Source organism: Brachycentrus maculatus, unplaced genomic scaffold (assembly GCF_059751285.1).
Source record: "Brachycentrus maculatus isolate JH-2025_06_01 unplaced genomic scaffold, ASM5975128v1 h1tg000105l, whole genome shotgun sequence".
Lineage (NCBI taxonomy): Eukaryota > Metazoa > Arthropoda > Insecta > Trichoptera > Brachycentridae > Brachycentrus > Brachycentrus maculatus.
This window is the reverse complement of record NW_028280859.1, coordinates 3416356-3434632: the sequence shown is the minus strand read 5'-3', so window position 1 is coordinate 3434632 and position 18277 is coordinate 3416356. Positions and strand designations below refer to the sequence as shown.

The 18277-nt window shown below is 34.0% G+C and overlaps 1 protein-coding gene across 4 annotated transcripts; it reads right to left on the bottom strand.

The window, feature by feature from the left end:
- Positions 1-360: 360 nt before the first annotated feature.
- Positions 361-18277, bottom strand: Lon (lon protease homolog, mitochondrial). 4 transcript variants are annotated; one of them, XM_088259001.1, is made up of 15 exons: positions 17691-18277; positions 16420-16678; positions 15235-15532; positions 10999-11040; positions 9947-10076; positions 9326-9466; positions 9039-9202; positions 8051-8280; positions 7490-7682; positions 6815-7002; positions 5590-5765; positions 4520-4685; positions 3581-3767; positions 1775-1964; positions 361-635 (listed from the first exon to the last, which is right to left on the bottom strand). In XM_088259001.1, exons 1-15 carry the CDS (start codon positions 18129-18131, stop codon positions 486-488), a joined length of 2955 nt encoding a protein of 984 aa, XP_088115127.1. In that variant the 5' UTR covers positions 18132-18277; the 3' UTR covers positions 361-485. The 4 variants fall into 4 exon arrangements, with proteins under 4 accessions (XP_088115127.1, XP_088115129.1, XP_088115128.1 ...); XM_088259003.1 differs by having other exon boundaries at positions 15235-15478; XM_088259002.1 differs by lacking the exon at positions 10999-11040.

Sequence of the window (18277 nt, the reverse complement as noted above, 5' to 3'; positions counted from 1 at the left end):
GACAGTGTAAATATTCAATAAACAAAATTTTGTATTGTTTTATTTCTTTAAGATGCTCTGAGCTCTCCCTATATCTCCCACATTAAATCCCCTTTATTCTTTATTATTTGAGAAGTTTCTCTCCTATCACGTGTATGGTGCTGTACGCAAAAAAATATTCAAATAAAATTAAGATACGATAAGCAATACTGAATTTTATTTTTTGATGTCCTGAATTGATTTTTATGCAAAGAAACCTATTCACTATATTTTACTTAAGTATACTTTTTTTACACTTTTTTTTATAGGTATAACGTAGAACATATTTATGGTGTAAATGGGTAGTTTAGTGTACATACTTTGTTTGAAGATTCCAAAACATTTTATTTTTATTTTTATGATAACGCTTTATTTCCAATTAAATGTAATTTCGACTCGTCCTTAAAAGTAATTTTAGGTATCAACATATATGCAGAACTGTACTAAATCAAATTACTAAATTTTATTTAGTCTTTTTCAAAAACTATATCGTAAACATCCTTGTAATTGCTGACGAAATGAACCTCGAGACCCTCTGTTATAAACGAAGGCAGGTCGTTGTAGTCTTTCTTGTTTTCTTCGGGGAGCAAAATACACTTGACGCCGACTCGCTTAGCCTGAAAAAAATATATCAAAATATTTTGAGTGTGCCCAAATCTTTATCCACAAATCTGTTTTTTTTTATTTTAATTACCTAATGTCCAAGTGACTCTGAAATCTAGCTACGGCGTATGCAACACCGCTTATCATGACCTTACTCAGGCTTCAACTTTTTAAGTTTCATAACCTATGCCTACTCGTGAGTGTATTTACTCTTTATAGCAAATAGAATGCTTATAAGCGTCTCCCGCTCTCTAGTGACAGAATGTAAAAGACGCTTTTAAGCGTTTCCAGCAAACAATGTGCTAAGTACATACATAATTAATTTAATTAATAAATAAAACAATAATTTAAATAAAATAAATTTCCTATAACTAAGTTCTGATATAATAATAAGACCCTTATCCGCACCCCAATGGTGCATAGGGCACTGCGTCATATAAACGCAGTGTTATCTTGATAGTTTATCCATGAAGGAAAGGTGATCAGCCCTCCGCTTCAAGTACCAGTCCAGGGTAATATCAAATAAATATTACAGTGAAAAAATCACTCATATTTATTCTTACCCCCCCTTGGGAATCGAACCCGGGTCCTCCAGAACGGTAGCCGAGCGTGCTGACCACTACACTACGGAGGAATTCTGATATAGCACAATATAAATTAACCGTGTTATACAAGCAGTGTTGCCATATATCCAGATTTATCTGTATTGATACAGATTTTAGGCTGCCGTTACAGATGACAGATTTTACTCCTAGGTAGTACTTTTAGTTTTATACAGGTTTTTGGAATTGGCATAGTATATGATAAAACAGAAGAATGAAAATATGTATAGATTTGAGCATGATTCACATTTGGTAATAAGTACTGAAACGTTGAAAGGATTATTACTATCAAAACAACTACAATGATCCATGCTACAAACTAAAATTAAAAAAGGATTTGATTTCTAAAATTAGTAAAAATGTGTATAAAAATAAAATTTATATTTTGGGTTATTGATTCCATACAGATTTTATACAGATTTCTAGACTGTTCGATTCCAATTTTTTGGTTTGGCATATGGCAACACTATATACAAGGGACATCTGTACACATGGCACATTAAATGACAGCATCATTTGGCTAGAGGAATCGCATTTATCAAATTACTCACTGCTATAGTTTTTTCCTTGATGCCTCCGACTGGTAAGATTTTCCCCGTGAGAGAGATTTCCCCGGTCATGGCAACATTCTGCCTGATTGGCTGGTTCTTGGCTAGAGATATGAGGGCTGTGGTAATTGTGCATCCCGCTGATGGACCGTCTTTGGGAGTAGCTCCTTCAGGAACGTGAAGATGAATGTGACTGGAAACAATAACATATGAATGAGAAAACGTATTTATTTCCATCAGCCCAACCATCTATATGATTAAATAGGTGATATGGTAATAGATAAACTAGGTTTGTATGTATAAATGTCCACCTCCGTAGCGCAGTGGTCAGCGCGTTTGGCTACCGTGCTGGAGGTCCCGGGTTCGATTCCCAGGGGATCAAAATAAATATGGCCGATTTTTACTCTCATATTTATTTAATATCAACCAGGACTGGTACAAGAAGCGCAGGGCTGATCACCTTGCCTTCATGCAATTAACGATCATGATAACACTGTGTCGCTACGATGCAGTGCCCTATGCACCATTGGGTGCGAATAAGGGTTAGAAGAAGAAGATGTATAAATGGTAATCTTCAGAATTCCGGTCTAAAAGGCCAATTTCATGTAATCATATTCAATAAAAATATTCTTTCACTTCATGATTTTGAATTTAAAAAAATATAATTATATTTTTTGTTCATTTACTAATAAATATGTATTCTGTTCATGAAATCGCCAGGAACTACGCTTGGATGGCTTGTCTCTGGCCAATATCTGTACCCGACGGATTCTCCAGTTTTTTGGACACGTTGCGCGTGGCAACGAGGATAGCCTGGAACGACTAGTTGTGATCGGTAGCCTGGAGGGAAAGAGAGGGAGAGGAAGATCCCCCACACGATGGACCGATCAAATTAAGGCAGCAGCAGGCACCTCAGTGGTTGGAGCGCTACGTGCAGCGCAGTCAAGGGATAACTGGAGAAGAGTCATTGCTTCTGCAAGGGTCACAACTCTCAGCAATGAGGATTAAGACCGAGAAGAAGTTCATGAAAGCCAGCATTAATTTTTGGTTCTCTTTCCAGAAACCATCTATCCATATTAACACCTATTAGCCCAGCAAAGAACGCAATCTACGAGTTATCTCGTACCTGGCAGTCAACGTGTTAACATAAGCGGCGTACTTTGTTTCCAAATATAGAGAATAAAAGGACACAACTTATGTTTACATCTAATATTTATTTAATAATATATATTAACTATGAAAAAAAAGGCAAAAAAGACATGATTAAGTATTTCGAGTACTTGAAAGTAGTCAGGTCAGTAGCCGGAATAATCAGCGGGTATTTATGAGAAGATGCATGAATGCGGAAGAGGCAAAGATTTTGCAAAGACAGAGTGGTGTAGTGTTATATTTTTTTCTGTGTACAGGGGTAGGCAGAAAAAATAGAAAATATCTTCCTGGATGGCCATGGAAGTGGTGTGATGGTAAGTCAGTTAGTTTTTTAGAAATAACTGCGATAACTATCATAACTACACTGATATTCAAGAATTAAGAATAAATATGGGAGTCGAACACTGCAATATATCCTTCAGAACATTTTTAAATTGTTGCCGTATATTATAATTGGCTTTGCTGTCAACGCAAAAATTGTTCAAAACAAGAAAAAATGTATTAAAAAAGAACTCCACCGACAAGACACACAAGGTGGCTTGGTGGCTCTGCAAAAAAAAAATTCTAAATATGTAAAAATTGTGATTTAAATAAATGTACACAAAAAAATATATGTATATATATTTACTAGATATCATTTTCCGATTTTTTCAGACTTACCTATTAGTTAAGAATTGATTTGTTCCGTCAATTTCCCCCATAAAGTTTCTCGCTACAGTGAGAGCTATTCTGACTGATTCTTTCATCACATCACCGAGGTGTCCGGTTAATTCTAAAGATCCATCATTCTTGGAATCCGGTGAAGATTCTTTTCTCTTTGCCGTCTCAATGAATAGCGTTGATCCTCCTGTAAAAATATTAAACCAAAGAATACTAAAACACTCTCCTTACCATCCATTGCTTACTTTGTACACAGCTTTTTTATTATTACCATACCACAAAGTTATCAATGCTTTTAATGTACAAAATAAAAAAAAATACTATATCAACCGATCATGGTTTGACTGGTGAGTTTTAATGACAATTTTATTTGAAAAAAGGGTAGGTTTTTTTCATGCAGATATAGAAATAATGCATTATTGCAAGGCTAAATAACAATATTTTCCAGTATTTTTTCCAGATTTTTACATATTTATTAAATGTTTAAACTAAGGGAATTTTCAACTACTTTTAAAACTGACCTTAGATACATAAAGGTTTTCCATCAAGTCTTTCTAGCCCATGACTCCATTGTAATCAAATACATACTACCACTGTTACTACAGTAAAATCAGTTTGTGCTATTTCTTTGCTGGGGTGCCCGTACCATGTACGGGCAAATTCAATTCAATTCAATTTATTCAAAAATTAATATATACATTACAAACAAAATATTTAAGACATGTATACATTAAAAATATAAAGTAAAAAGAAAGCAAGAAGACTCTTGTTAATATCTTCTTCTACATCTTGTTAAGATGTAGAAGAAGATCCGCAAAGACCCATTTTTTTAACCCGTACTGGGTACGGGCAAATCCACAAAGGCCCTTTTTTCCTGTATGTGGTTGGGGAAATCGGGCAAAGGGTTAATGGTTAATTCATAAGCAATGTTAAATTTACCCATCGCAGTCCACGCCAATCCCATGACTACACCAGGAGGGGTGTCTTCATACATCCGATCATGTGTAAATACAGGTTTACCAACATAATCGTTTAAATTGTCCGCCGTGACATCAACAAAATTAACATCTTTCTTAACTATCTTAAATGCAACCTTTCTTATGACCTGTAAAAAATATGAGTTTCAATATATGAATGTGAACAGTATGAAGGAATATAGTGGGCTTATTCTGATGGCTTTCTTGTTCAAACTTTTTAACTGGCAGTTCCGATTTAGGACGTTATTTGGAGAAATTCTTTTTAAAAATTCCACATCACAATGTAGTCATCCACTTATTATTATAATTATGAATTGTTTTCAGCATTATTGTGAAAAAAATGGAAAAAATCAATAAGTTACACTAATCAAAGATTTTAAAATTTTAAGTTGCAATGGTGTTACAAGTGATATAAAAACCAAATGAGTAAAAAAGCCGATAAAAAACTAATTTCAAAGAGTATAGATACCTTTTTCCATTTCAAATAAAAACATTTTAAAAAACACTATTTTTATTAGTAAATATAAAACTAAAAAAAACATTTTTACATTTTCGACTTCTCAAAACTTATAATTTGCTGATTATTATATTATTCACAACATTTTTGGGTTGTCCAAATCCTTGTTCACAAAACTTGCTGAGATGTCGAGAATGTAAAAATAAATGTAATATAAGTGGGAAAACCCAAGTTTACACAAAAATGTTATAAAACATTGTTTTCATTGAGAAAAAATACAACTGAGAATAATCTCATGCAAATTTAATAACAGAGTTATACAGATTGATTACATATTAATTTTTAAATCAAACACAGATTTTTTGAGTCTACTAAGTTGTATTTTATTAACACATAAAAATTAATTAATTAATATTGTGACAATTGTTTCGCCTAGTTATGGCATTTTCAAATGAATGTTCAAACGACAACTTAGTAGACTCAAAAAATCTGTGTTTGATTTAAAAATTAATACATAAATTAAAATGGAGTTCTACAAATTAAACGCCAAATCAATAAATAAACAGATTGATTACCTTTTCAATGTGTTTTTGTAGATTTCTAACCCCACTTTCCCGACAGTAGCTTTTTATTAGGGAATGTAAGGAATCATCTCCAATTTTAATTTGTTCCTCATTCATTCCGCAGTCCTTCATTGCTTGAGGTATCAGATATTGTTTGGCGATTGCAAGCTTTTCCTCAGCAACATAACCTAAGAAGCAATTACAAAGACATAAATAGCTGTTAGGTAAGTACAGCAAAATCAGAGCACTTATTAAAAGATTCTCTAGACCAGGGGTCTTCAAACTACAGCACGCGGGCTGAATCTGGCTCACTGGTGTCATCAATCTGGCGTGCGACAGCTAATGATCAGTGTCATCAATCTGGCACACTACAGCCAAAGTAGTGTCATCAATCCGGCCCGCGTCAGCTAATGACCAGTGTCATCAATCCGGTCTGCAACAGCTAATGACCAGTGTCATCAATCCGGCCTGTGACAACTAATGACCAGTGTCATCAATTCGGCCCGCGACAGCTAATGATAAGTGTCATCAATAAGGCCGGCGACTGATAATGGTTTATTTTTGTGATTGATGTTGTGATAAATTAGATTTAACAAAAACAGAATTATAGTACCATAGAACGGGGCTACTTGAACTTTGTTGTGTTACTTGAGCCCAGTACAAAAAAGAGATTTAAATCTGTATTTGGTCTACAATAATGAACGTATCGTGACAATAAGTGTCACTTGTCAGGGAAACAATGAATCATGTCGATACATTCATTATTGTAGACCAAATACAGACTACGGTAACTCAGTTTTGTTTACTTGCTAGGTAAAGCTTAATGACAAGTAAAAGTAAGAGATAAAATATGTAGAAAATTAAACTTAAGCAAAGCAACCAACAAATAATTTAAATGAATCCAACCGACATCTAATAACTTAATGATTATGATAAGCAAATTTATCTCATGTATTATTTCGAGAAATAAAAATACTTTGTGTTTTGATCCACGCACATTTTTATTAACCAACTAGTTTTGGCAACAACCTGTTGCCCTCTTCAGGGTTTAATTTATGACAGGTTGTTGCCGAAACTAGTTGGTTAATAAAAATGTGAGTGGATCAAAACACGAAGTATTTTTATTTCTTGAAATAATATATGAATTTGATCCACAAAGTTAATGCTTTCAATATTCAAAACAACATCTATCTCATCCTAGATAAATATTTAATTAAAGTTTGAAAAGCAGTTATACCTGACATGTCTATCATTTCCATTCGGTCTCTCAACGGTTCCGGAATGGTATCAATAATATTGGCCGTGCAGATAAACAGAACTTTGGAAAGGTCAACCGTTACGTCCAGATAGTGATCTAAGAAATTAGCATTTTGTTCCGGATCCAACAATTCTAATAGGGCCGAACTAGGATCACCTTGGTAGCCCCTAAAAAAATAATAATAAATATTTTTATATTAGACGAGTGGACCATCATCGCTTGCAATGTTTCACGATTCTTGAAGGCCATCAGAGATGGTACATTTATCACGTTAGGTTTCTGACTGCTTGGACAAAAATAAATGATTAAAGATTGATGTTTCATATGAAGTTATAGTGATGTGTGGAGTTGCATTTTTGACATCTCAGCATAGATGAAGAAGAATATGGAAGTCTGGGTATTTACAGGGCTTGTGACCTATCATAGGCTGATTAAGTGATGACAACTAACTTATGACAGGTCACAAACCCTGTAAATACCAATTCTACTTCATCTATGTTAAGATATCAAAAATATAAAAATAACTCTGTAAAAATAAAGTGGAGAAACCTAGATTTGTGAACAAGAATGTATTTGGACACCCTCAAAATGTTTTGAATATATGGACTTGATAACAAAATCACATTTTAATTTGATCGGGAAATTTGTACTTACTTGCCAATCTTATCAACTTCATCAATCAGAACTAGCGGGTTTTCAGTTTTGGTTTTCTTCAGGCACTGGATGATTTTGCCTGGCATTGCCCCCACATACGTTCTCCGATGTCCCTTGATTTCTGCCACATCCGTCATTCCCCCCACCGAGAACCTAAAGTACTCTCTGTTTAGTGCTCGAGCGATGGAACGAGCTACGAAATAAAAAGAGATTTATTAGAATGAACCTTGGTAATCTAGTTATTGCATAAAACCTTATCTAATTTCAAGTAATCACCCATTAAATAATTCTGAAAAGGTGGTTCTTTAGTTTAGACCGAAATTCGGTATAGCTCTAAGATTCAGATATAGGTGGATTGAAGAATTACCTTGATAGTAAATTACATGAGGAAAAGGTGACTAGTCTCATACATCAGAAACAAATTGAACAAAAAAATCTCATAAGAACACTTAGTTATTGTTGTTTTTTTTTTAAATACATTTTCCAGCCCGTTAAAGCAATAAACAGGTTAGAAAAAGCTTAGCATCATCACATTCCAGCAGCAAATATGAATCTACTCACCAATGCTCGTTTTTCCAATGCCAGGAGGCCCGTGAAAGCATAATATTTTTCCCTGCGTAGATCCTTTAAGTTGCGACACAGCTATGAACTCCAGTATTCTCTTCTTGATATCCTCCATTCCGTAGTGATCATGATCCAATACTTTGCTCGCTTCATCGATATCCAAATTTTCTTTAGAGGATACGCCCCAAGGGAGGGACGTTAGCCAGTCTAAGTAATTACGAGTCACACTGGAAATTCATGAAGAATATTTTATATTATTTTTTTGACATCTCATCAAAGATGAAGAAGAATATGGAAGTCTGGGCATTTACGGGGCTGGCGACCGTCATAGGCTGGTTTAAGTGATCACTTTACACACGTGTAACATTTACCAATTCTACCCATTATTGACATCGACACTACTCAAATTCTTGGAAGTTCTATATATATGTACCAATTTAGAAACCTTGTTCTTGAATCACTAGAACTTCACTAGAGGCATCTATTGGTGAGATGTAAAGAAGCTTTTTACTAAGCAGAAACTCTTATATTAGTATGTGAGATCCGAATCCTGGATTATAATCACTTGGCAGCCCCGTAAATGCCCAGACTTCCATATTCTTCTTCATCTTTGATGAGATATCAAAAAAATAATATGAAAATAACTCCTGTAATTGGAGATAATCCAGATTTTGTGAACAAGTATTTGGACACACTCAAAATGTTGTGAGAATGTTTTAATTATAATGTAACATAAATGTAACATCATAATAAATTATTTTCTTTTGTTTACTGTGAATAATGTATGCATGTATATATTCATTTATGGATGTGATGAACGCCTACACACAGACATATGTGTTTCTGTATATGTAGATATGTATTAACTTTATTATTTACATTAGATATATTTTTATGTATTAATTGATGTAAAAAAATATAATCAGGATTTTGTACAATAATTTATTGTGTGTATTTGTAAAATCCATTAAAAATTAAAGCTTACTTAAATTCGGAGCTGTGACTTTCGAGAAAGTTTAATTTAGTCAATTCCTCTTCAATAACCACATTAATCGCCTCGGGGACCTCTTTCCCCTTGATTCTTTCTCTGAATTTTTCTCCTACAGCATCTTTATCGTCCTTCTCAATACCTAATTCTTTTTTAATAGCCTGAAAAACCAAAACAAACAAGTCAAATCAAACAATTTAAAAATACATTTATGTATTTTAGCATTTACATTATCATTAGAGATGAAGTTTGTAAAAGAAAAATAAATAGCATAACCAAAATACCTTAAGTTGTTCTTGCAGTATATATTTTCGATGTTGTTGCTTCACTTTTTCCTCCACTTCTCTTCCAATCTTTTCTTGTAACTTCGATAACTCTAATTCTTTCTTTAATAATGATAATGATAACATTAATCTATTTGGTATCTGAAAAGAAAAAAACCGTGACATATCACAACAAGATCATAAAAAAAAAATTGTGATAGTAAAAAAGCATCTGTAAAACATCCGTTTAATATTAAACATATTTTTTAGTAACATTTGATACATATCACTCCTGTATGTTACTAATGCCCAGAGGCGTGCATTCTATATAGGCAGAAAAGCAGTGCCTACCCTGGATTACTCGCTTTCCATATAGAAACACGACCAGTGCCTACTATAACTTATCTTTACTCAACCCTACTGCCTACCTTGATTAAGAACTCTATGCACGCAGCTGCTAATGCCACAGTGACAACACAAGATGAACCCCCGACACATATTATCATAAAATGCTAATGTTATACTAAATTTGATGAATTAAATGATGGTAAGTGCCATCCATTGGTTCCCTTTCTGTCATAATATTCAAATGGAGCAGAATTAAAATGATTTTGAGTTTACAGACTGCTATCCTACACTTACATTGACTTCTTCCAGAACAGCCTGCAAGTCGGGAGCGTCAGCACCAGTTAGAGCCGCACCGAGATCACTTAAGTACACCGGATTATCAACCACTCGCTGTCCCTGATGAAGCATTTGCTGAAGACTTTCCCTAAAGAGAAAAAAAAACACTTGAGGAAAAGATAAAAATATCAAAATATGTAACCTACAATTAAAGCTAAGGAAGCAGATTAAAAAATAATATATACATTATATTTTATGAATTGAACTTATCTTTCATGGCATATAATTTAAGAAAAAATAAAATAAAATACAGAAAAAGGTAATATACAGTCAAACATTGATATAAGAGACCCCGTAACATTTTTCTTTTGTAAAAAGGTATCTTTCTTACATAGAGGAATAAAATGATGGGATGTTAAGCCAGCTCCATTTTGATCCTTTGACTAATAAGTTTTAATGAAGATTTAAATTTGGATATAGGGCAGGTTTTTTTTTTTTTAAATATATGATATGTTAAAAACATACGATATAATACAGATATCGGGTGACAAAGTTCACTACAGTCCATATACATAGAGTAACGAGAAAATCAGTTTGAACTGTTTTGCAGGATTATAAATCTGCAAAAGCCCTTTTTTTACCCTCATGTGTTATGGACAGATAAACAGAATGTCAGAAGACAAATTTCCACGTATCGCCCTTCAAGGTAACCCTGAAGGACGCAGACCCCCAGGCAGACCTCCGAAAAGATGGAAAGACAGCTGCTGGGAGTCAACACACTTTAAGAGTGACATGCGGAGGCACAAACAGATCCCTAGGATCTACAAAAAGAAGAAGAAGCAGAAGTGTTATGGACAAATTGGGCAAAGGGTTAAAGAGGTTTGTCTTATCTCCAGGTCTCTTATATCAAGGTACGAATGTAACTGTATGATTTATTTAACTAACATGATTTTTTGAAAGCCTTCGCCTCAAGCCGACAAAACTGGCAAACACAACTAAAAAAAACATGACGATTGATCGATTGAACCAATCTGCCCAAGATCCAAAATTATTAAATAAAACTAACTTACAATTTTTTTTTAAGGTCTAATGGTAACGATAAGCGGGACCGGCTAAAACAGTAGCAAAAGAAATATATGTAACTACATAATGATGGTGAAAATGTTTCTGTTCAATACTATTGGGTTGATGCAAAAGTTTTGACCGTTTTTTACATTTATTTTTTTTTTAATATTTCTTTTTGTTTATTATTTATTTAATAAATTATATAATTTCCATCAGTTCTCATAACCTTCTCCCATCTTTCTATCAACTTATTAATACCAGTAGTATAAAATTCCGTGGATTTTGATGCGAAAAATGAAGTAAGGGATGTTTTTACCTGCTCTATTGAATAATTTTTTTCATAATTAATTTTTTTTTGCAGTGATCGGACTAAATAAAAATCAGAAAGAACAAGATCTGGAGAATACAGTGGATGCTTGGTAACATCCCAATTTAACTCATTTAGCTTGTGTTGGGTCATCATACCCACATGTGGTCGCGCGTTGTCGTGATGAAACACTGCCCCTTTTCTGTTTACCAATTCTGGTCTATCCTTTTGAAGGTCCATGTTCAATTTGGATAATTGCTGACAATATCGTTCTGCTGTACTTGTCTTATCGTGTTCCAAGAGCTCAAAATACACAATACCCTTATTATTCCACCAAACACAAAGTATAACTTTTTTTATGGATTTCGGGCTTCGAAGTTGTTAATGGGGCTTGTCCAGGTATAGTCCAATGTCTTTTTCTTGTCACGTTGTTGTACACGACCCATTTCTCATCTCCCATCACCAAACGATGCAAAAAAGGTTCATGTTTTTGTCTCGCACTCAAAGCAACGCGCGTTGAAACACGATCCAATAAATTGGCAGCCGACAATTGATGAGGTATCCAAACGTCGTACCGCGAAGCCATTTCCACACGCTTCAAATGTCTTAATGCGATTGTTTGGTTGAATCCCATCATTGACACAATCTCCCTGATGGTTAGACGTGGATTGGTGTCAATTATGACTTTTAACTTGTCGTCATCAGACTTCAATGGCCGCCCGGTACGTGGTTTATCAATGAGTGAAAAATCTCCAGATCGGAATTTTGTAAACCGTCTTCGTACCTGTCGAACTTTGATGACATCTGTTCCATACACTTCACAAATGTTTTTGGTTGGCACACTCGCGGTATTGTCTTTACGGAATTCATAAAGTAAACAATGACGTAAATGCACTTTATCGAGCGACATTTTGAAAAAATACAAGGGGTCATTACTGTACTCTGGCTAGGCCAAAACTGAATAGAAAGTAGAGGGAAAGCATCCTTTATACAATGGAATCATAAAAAAGAAAATACTATTCATAATTTATGAAAAAAAAATTTTTTACCTGGGATCATAAAAAACGGTCATTACTTTTGCATCAACCCAATAGAATGCCATGAAATACTCACATTAAACTAATAAGTTAACAAATTCCGAGGGTTTTCCAGAAAAAGCTGTGAATAAAACGCAGTAAACAATACTATTTAGAGATTTCATTTATTTGATTTTTGAGAATTAGTTTACCTAATAGAAATAAGTAATGTATATAATAAGGACAGTGTGCAAAATAATAAAATAACCATATGACTTCATAATACTTGATTTGTATGTAGTTGCTTCTGATTTAAAAACTTTACTATGTTTGTTAAAAGTATTACTATATTTGGGATTTAACCGCCTTACCCATACAAACATACGTGATACGTCAGCTATATTATCGTCCAAACACAATAAGCTATATCCTGTGCGTTCAGGTGCAACAAAGTATACTCGCAACCAAAGAAACAATCGTGATACATCAAATTTTTCCTACTCGCCTTGTGCATACGATTACGTCTTATGACGCTTTTAGTATTTCATGGTCAATATCGCTGGCTACCTTTATTTGTAGAATATGTCGAGATTATGTTGATTGATATTGATATTGCAATCATTCAATAATTTTTTTTTTTTTTTAAATATTCAATAAAATATAATTACAAAAAAATATCCCACGTCATTTTATGTTGAGAACCTCTGACTTGCAAAGGATATAAAAAGGGTAGTAAATGAATCTTTTGTTTAAAAAAATTGTGTGGTATATTGTAAATGAGTATTGTTATTGGGAAATCTTACTATAGGAAAACCCGCAAAATTTTTACCTAGTTTATAAATAACCAAAAGGTAGGGTGTTGAAATTAAAACTGCTAAAATTGTGAGAGTAATTCTTCCAGCGAGAGGTGATTCAAGAGTTTTGTTAATTAAAACCTAAATATAGTAATACTAGTGACTGGGTTGACTTAATCACAAGTAATCAAAAATGTCCTTGATAAACAAACACCTAAAAAATAATTTGAGTAATATTGTTATTTATTAATTTAACTTCTTGCATGTATTGGGTTGATGCAAAAGTAATGACCGTTTTTTATGATCCCAGGTAAAATTTTTTTTTTTCATAAATTATGAATAGTATCTTCTTTTTTATGATTCCATTGTATAAAGGATGCTTTCCCTCTACTTTCTATTTAGTTTTGGCCTGGCCAGAGTACAGTAATAACCTGTTGTATTTTTTCAAAATGTCGTTTGATAAAGTGCATTTACGTCATTGTTTACTTTATGAATTCCGTAAAGACAATACCGCGAGTGTGGCAACCAAAAACATTTGTGAAGTGTATGGAGCAGATGTCATCAAAGTTCGACAGGTACGAAGATGGTTTGCAAAATTCCGATCTGGAGATTTTTCACTCATTGATAAACCACGTACCGGGCGGCTATTGAAGTCTGATGACGACGAATTAAAAGTCATAATTGACACCAATCCACGTCTAACCATCAGGGAGATTGTGTCAATGATGGGATTCAACCAAACAATCGCATTAAGACATTTGAAGCGTATGGAAATGGTTTCGCGGTACGACGTTTCAATACCTCATCAATTGTCGGCTGCCAATTTATTGGATCGTGTTTCAACGCGCGTTGCTTTGAGTGCGAGACAAAAACATGAACCTTTTTTGCATCGTTTGGTGACGGGAGATGAGAAATGGGTCGTGTACAACAACGTGACAAGAAAAAGACATTGGACTATACCTGGACAAGCCCCATTAACAACTTCGAAGGCCGAAATCCATAAAAAAAGTTATACTTTGTGTTTGGTGGAATAATAAGGGCATTGTGTATTTTGAACTCTTGGAACACAATAAGACAAGTACAGCAGAATGATATTGTCAGCAATTATCCAAATTGAACATGGTCCTTCAAAAGGATAGACCAGAATTGGTAAACAGAAAAGGGGCAGTGTTTCATCACGACAACGCGCGACCACATGTGGCTATGATGACCCAACACAAGCTAAATGAGTTAAATTGGGATGTTATCAAGCATCCATTGTATTTTCCAGATCTTGCTCTTTCTGATTTTTATTTATTCCGATCACTGCAAAAAAATTTAAATGATGAAAAAAATTATTCAATAGAGCAGGTAAAAACATCCCTTACTTCATTTTTCGCATTAAAATCCACGGAATTTTATACTACTGGTATTTATAAGTTGATAGAAAGATGGGAGAAGGTTATAAGAACTGATGGAAATTATATAATTTATTAAATAAATAATACACAAGAAAAAAAAAATAAATAAAAAATATGTAAAAAACGGTCAAAACTTTTGCATCAACCCAATAATATATGTACTTTGACGGGATTAGAGTTACACTAATTTACCTTGATAAAGTCAGTATAACGGTTGTTATTAAGTAATTTTTATGACCATTAAATAAAATTGTCAAAAATCGTCAAAACAACAGCTGTATGAATCAAACCCGCATTACAATCAGTTAACGATTCATTAACAATCAACAGAGTACTCAAAACTAATTGAAGTGAAAAATAATGATGCAGAATGATAAAGTATATCCATTTATGTATTAAATATTGAATCAAACACTGATTTTTTTTTATCTACTAAGTTGTATTTTATTGTTTAAAAAAACACATAAAAATACATTTTTTGACAATTGTTTCCTTAGTTATGTCATTTTCAAACAAACGTCTGAAATTCGTGTGAAAATGCCATAACTAGGCGAAAGAATCGTCAGAAAATATATTTTTATATATTTCTTTTAACAACAAAATACAACTTAGTAGATTAAAAAAAACAGTGTTTGATTTAACATTTGATACATAAATTAAAATGGAGTTCTCCAAATTATACGCCAAATCTATAAATAAGTATATTGGAGAGTTCCATATTTACCTGTATAGTGGGTTAAGACTGATTATATCCCGAATCGTCTTAATAACTTCTTGCGTTAGTGCCTTGACTTCCTCAGAATGCTGGAATTTGTTGTGTACGATGTTTTCCACTTCCACCATTAGAACAGGTTGCGTGGATTTCTCCACTGTCCCGTCAGCGTTCGGGGGTTGCGGTTCGATCTTTGGATTCTGCGGCGTGTTTTTCATATTTCTATGCTTTCTTCTACGCCGTTCAGCATCCGTCTCTTCAACAGTAACGTTAAGATCATTTTTAAACGGCGGAAACTTCAACTTCATAACTGCACGAGTTGTGCGATGTAGTTGTAGAAGAGCGTGCGACGAATTTATGAAAATGATTACGACAAAAATATGATATTAAGTCATACAAAAATATATTATGGCGGGGACCGACATGAGCAATTTCGTCGTAACGTAACACGTTACGATGCGAGCATTCGTATAGTCAGTACAGCTAGTCGAGCATTCCATCCATAGTTTCGGATGCTCGCTGATACTCGCCACGAGCGACGTTACGAAGTTACGTTACGACAAAATGCTCCGGTCAGTGCCCACCTTTATGGGGAAACACACCTTAACTTCCTATAAAATACAACAAAAAAAACTAAAGTTAAATAAATAAATAACTTATTTTTTGTATGTTAAAAGCATTATTGACTTTGTTTTGTTTTAAATTTATAACTGTTGATTAATCTTTGATAATAATATAAAAATTTATATTTTCATTGAAGTAAGATAATTATTTCTTTTCTAATTACATAGTTCAAAATCAAGGACCCAGAGCAGCCATGTAATTAGCTTTGAGAATAGATGTTCGTGAAGAATTTTAGGCGTGCTGTGGTCTGACTTTGAAGACAAAAGGCTTAGGATGCAGTAAATCTTGGTGACAACTGATAGTTAATGGACTCCATATGCTCCACATAGGGAGCGGATATCGTTTGAGGAAGTTTTTTATTACTTTGTATAGACTTGCTTTATTATTTTTATTGCGTTAAGTTTTTCTACATTTTTTATTGCTTCTATTTTGATTTTTTTACTGGAAAACTTTCAAATTATGTACTCTTTGAATAAAAAAATTGTTTCATCTGATATTTTTAATTCCATTTTTGTGAACAAAATCCAGAGCATTAAGTGATTAAATATCACATAAACCATGATCATTTCTAACCTGGTGGTGGCTCCTCGACCGTGTCTCTCAGCTGTCCCGTGATCTTGATTCTGCGGTGAGCCATGACCACCAGCCTCAACTTGTCTCCCATGTCCTGCATCTCGTGTATTTGGGCAAATGTTCCAACGTTGTAGATCTCATCCAAACTGTGCACGACGTCACCTTCCGTTTCGTCATTTTTCTTTAGAAATATCCCTGCATATGGTTGGTTCAGCTTCACTTTACGCCTCAATAAGTCTATCAAAACTGGATTTGACACCTGCAAATAAATAAACTATTAGGTCGGTGACTGACCGGAGCCATTTGGTCGTAACATAACACGTTACGATGGGAGCATTTGTATAGTCAGTACAGCGATCTGAGTGCTCCATCCATAGTTTTGGATGCTCGTTGATGCTCGCCGAACGTTACGACGAAATGCTCCGGGCAGTCACCACCCTTACATACCGCCGATTATTTTGACTCCTGACCTGACCACTTTCATATTTGAAGTATTTGAAACACTCAATCATATTAATTTTGTATCGATCTTGCTCTGCTACTATTTCCAACTACATTCCCCTCATTTACCATTCTTTCCACACTCATTTGTTCCACAAGTCCAAACCATCTCAATATATCTTTCTTAAACTTATCGATAATGCTTATCTCAGCCTTGCATTCTTTCCTTTTATCACCATTTGAACATCAATCATACATTGTTTTGCCACACATTTGTGTGAAAGATTACATTTCAAGGGCATTCAGTCTACTTTCATCCTTCTTTTGCCAACTCCACGCTTCACTTCTACACATTAGTTTTGAAACCAGGACTGCATTGTGCGCTGCCAGTTTAGCATTCGCTGAAAGGTTTTTATTTCCTCTAAATTATTTCAGTGCACTATATTCACTCTGTTCCCAGTATGCACTCTCCTTTCTATATCTTAGAAAATATACAAAAACATCTATCTGTTTAAGAATTTCTCCATTTAATACTTTTTACATCCAGATCTACATTCATCTCTTCCGAAAACCATGATATTGGATTTCTCAACATTCATTACGTTTATATTGTACTGATTAATTATAGTATTTTCTGTAGCTTTTTACAATGCAACTTTACATGTCAAACCTTCAATATTAATACATAAGAGAAAATAAATTTAATATTTCAATAATTGTGCGATTTAAAATAATGATTGCATCATACATGGAAAATATTTTTTTCTTTACATCTAATAAGTTTACACATAATTTGGAGATTATTTGATGATAATGTGAAGTAAACAAACCTCAACGAGCTTTATGAATCTTGGAAAAACGGGATTTCTGTTGATAGCGATGACGGGTAACTGTGGCCATACTTCGGGAACTGCTACAGTGGCCGGTAGATGGGTTTGCGTCACAATAGGCTCTTCTTTTTCATGCACGGCTTCTGTTACATTCTCTTTATCTCCGTCATTTTTCTTTGAACTATAATATCTGACATTATAAAGATTTTCGAGGTGTACCACGTTCACTGGTCTGCACAGCGTAAAATTATTACTACTGTACAGAGAATATTTACTACCATAGCTGAGATTTCGGACTATTCTTTGAGCCTGCCCACATCGACTTATAATCCGAGAGCGGTTTTTACAATTTGATGAAGATAATTCATATACTCCAGAGGTTAGGAACGAACTGCGAGATAAATTCGATATAACACTTAGAGATTTTTTTACACTATGCATTCTGCGAGTATTTTATAAGTTTTTCGCGGACAAGCAACTAGAAACACATATTAATTTATTTCTAATAATACTCAATTGATATTCTATCGCAACAAGAATAGCGAAAAATAACAACTGCCAAAATGTGACTGTCAAATGCAAATTCC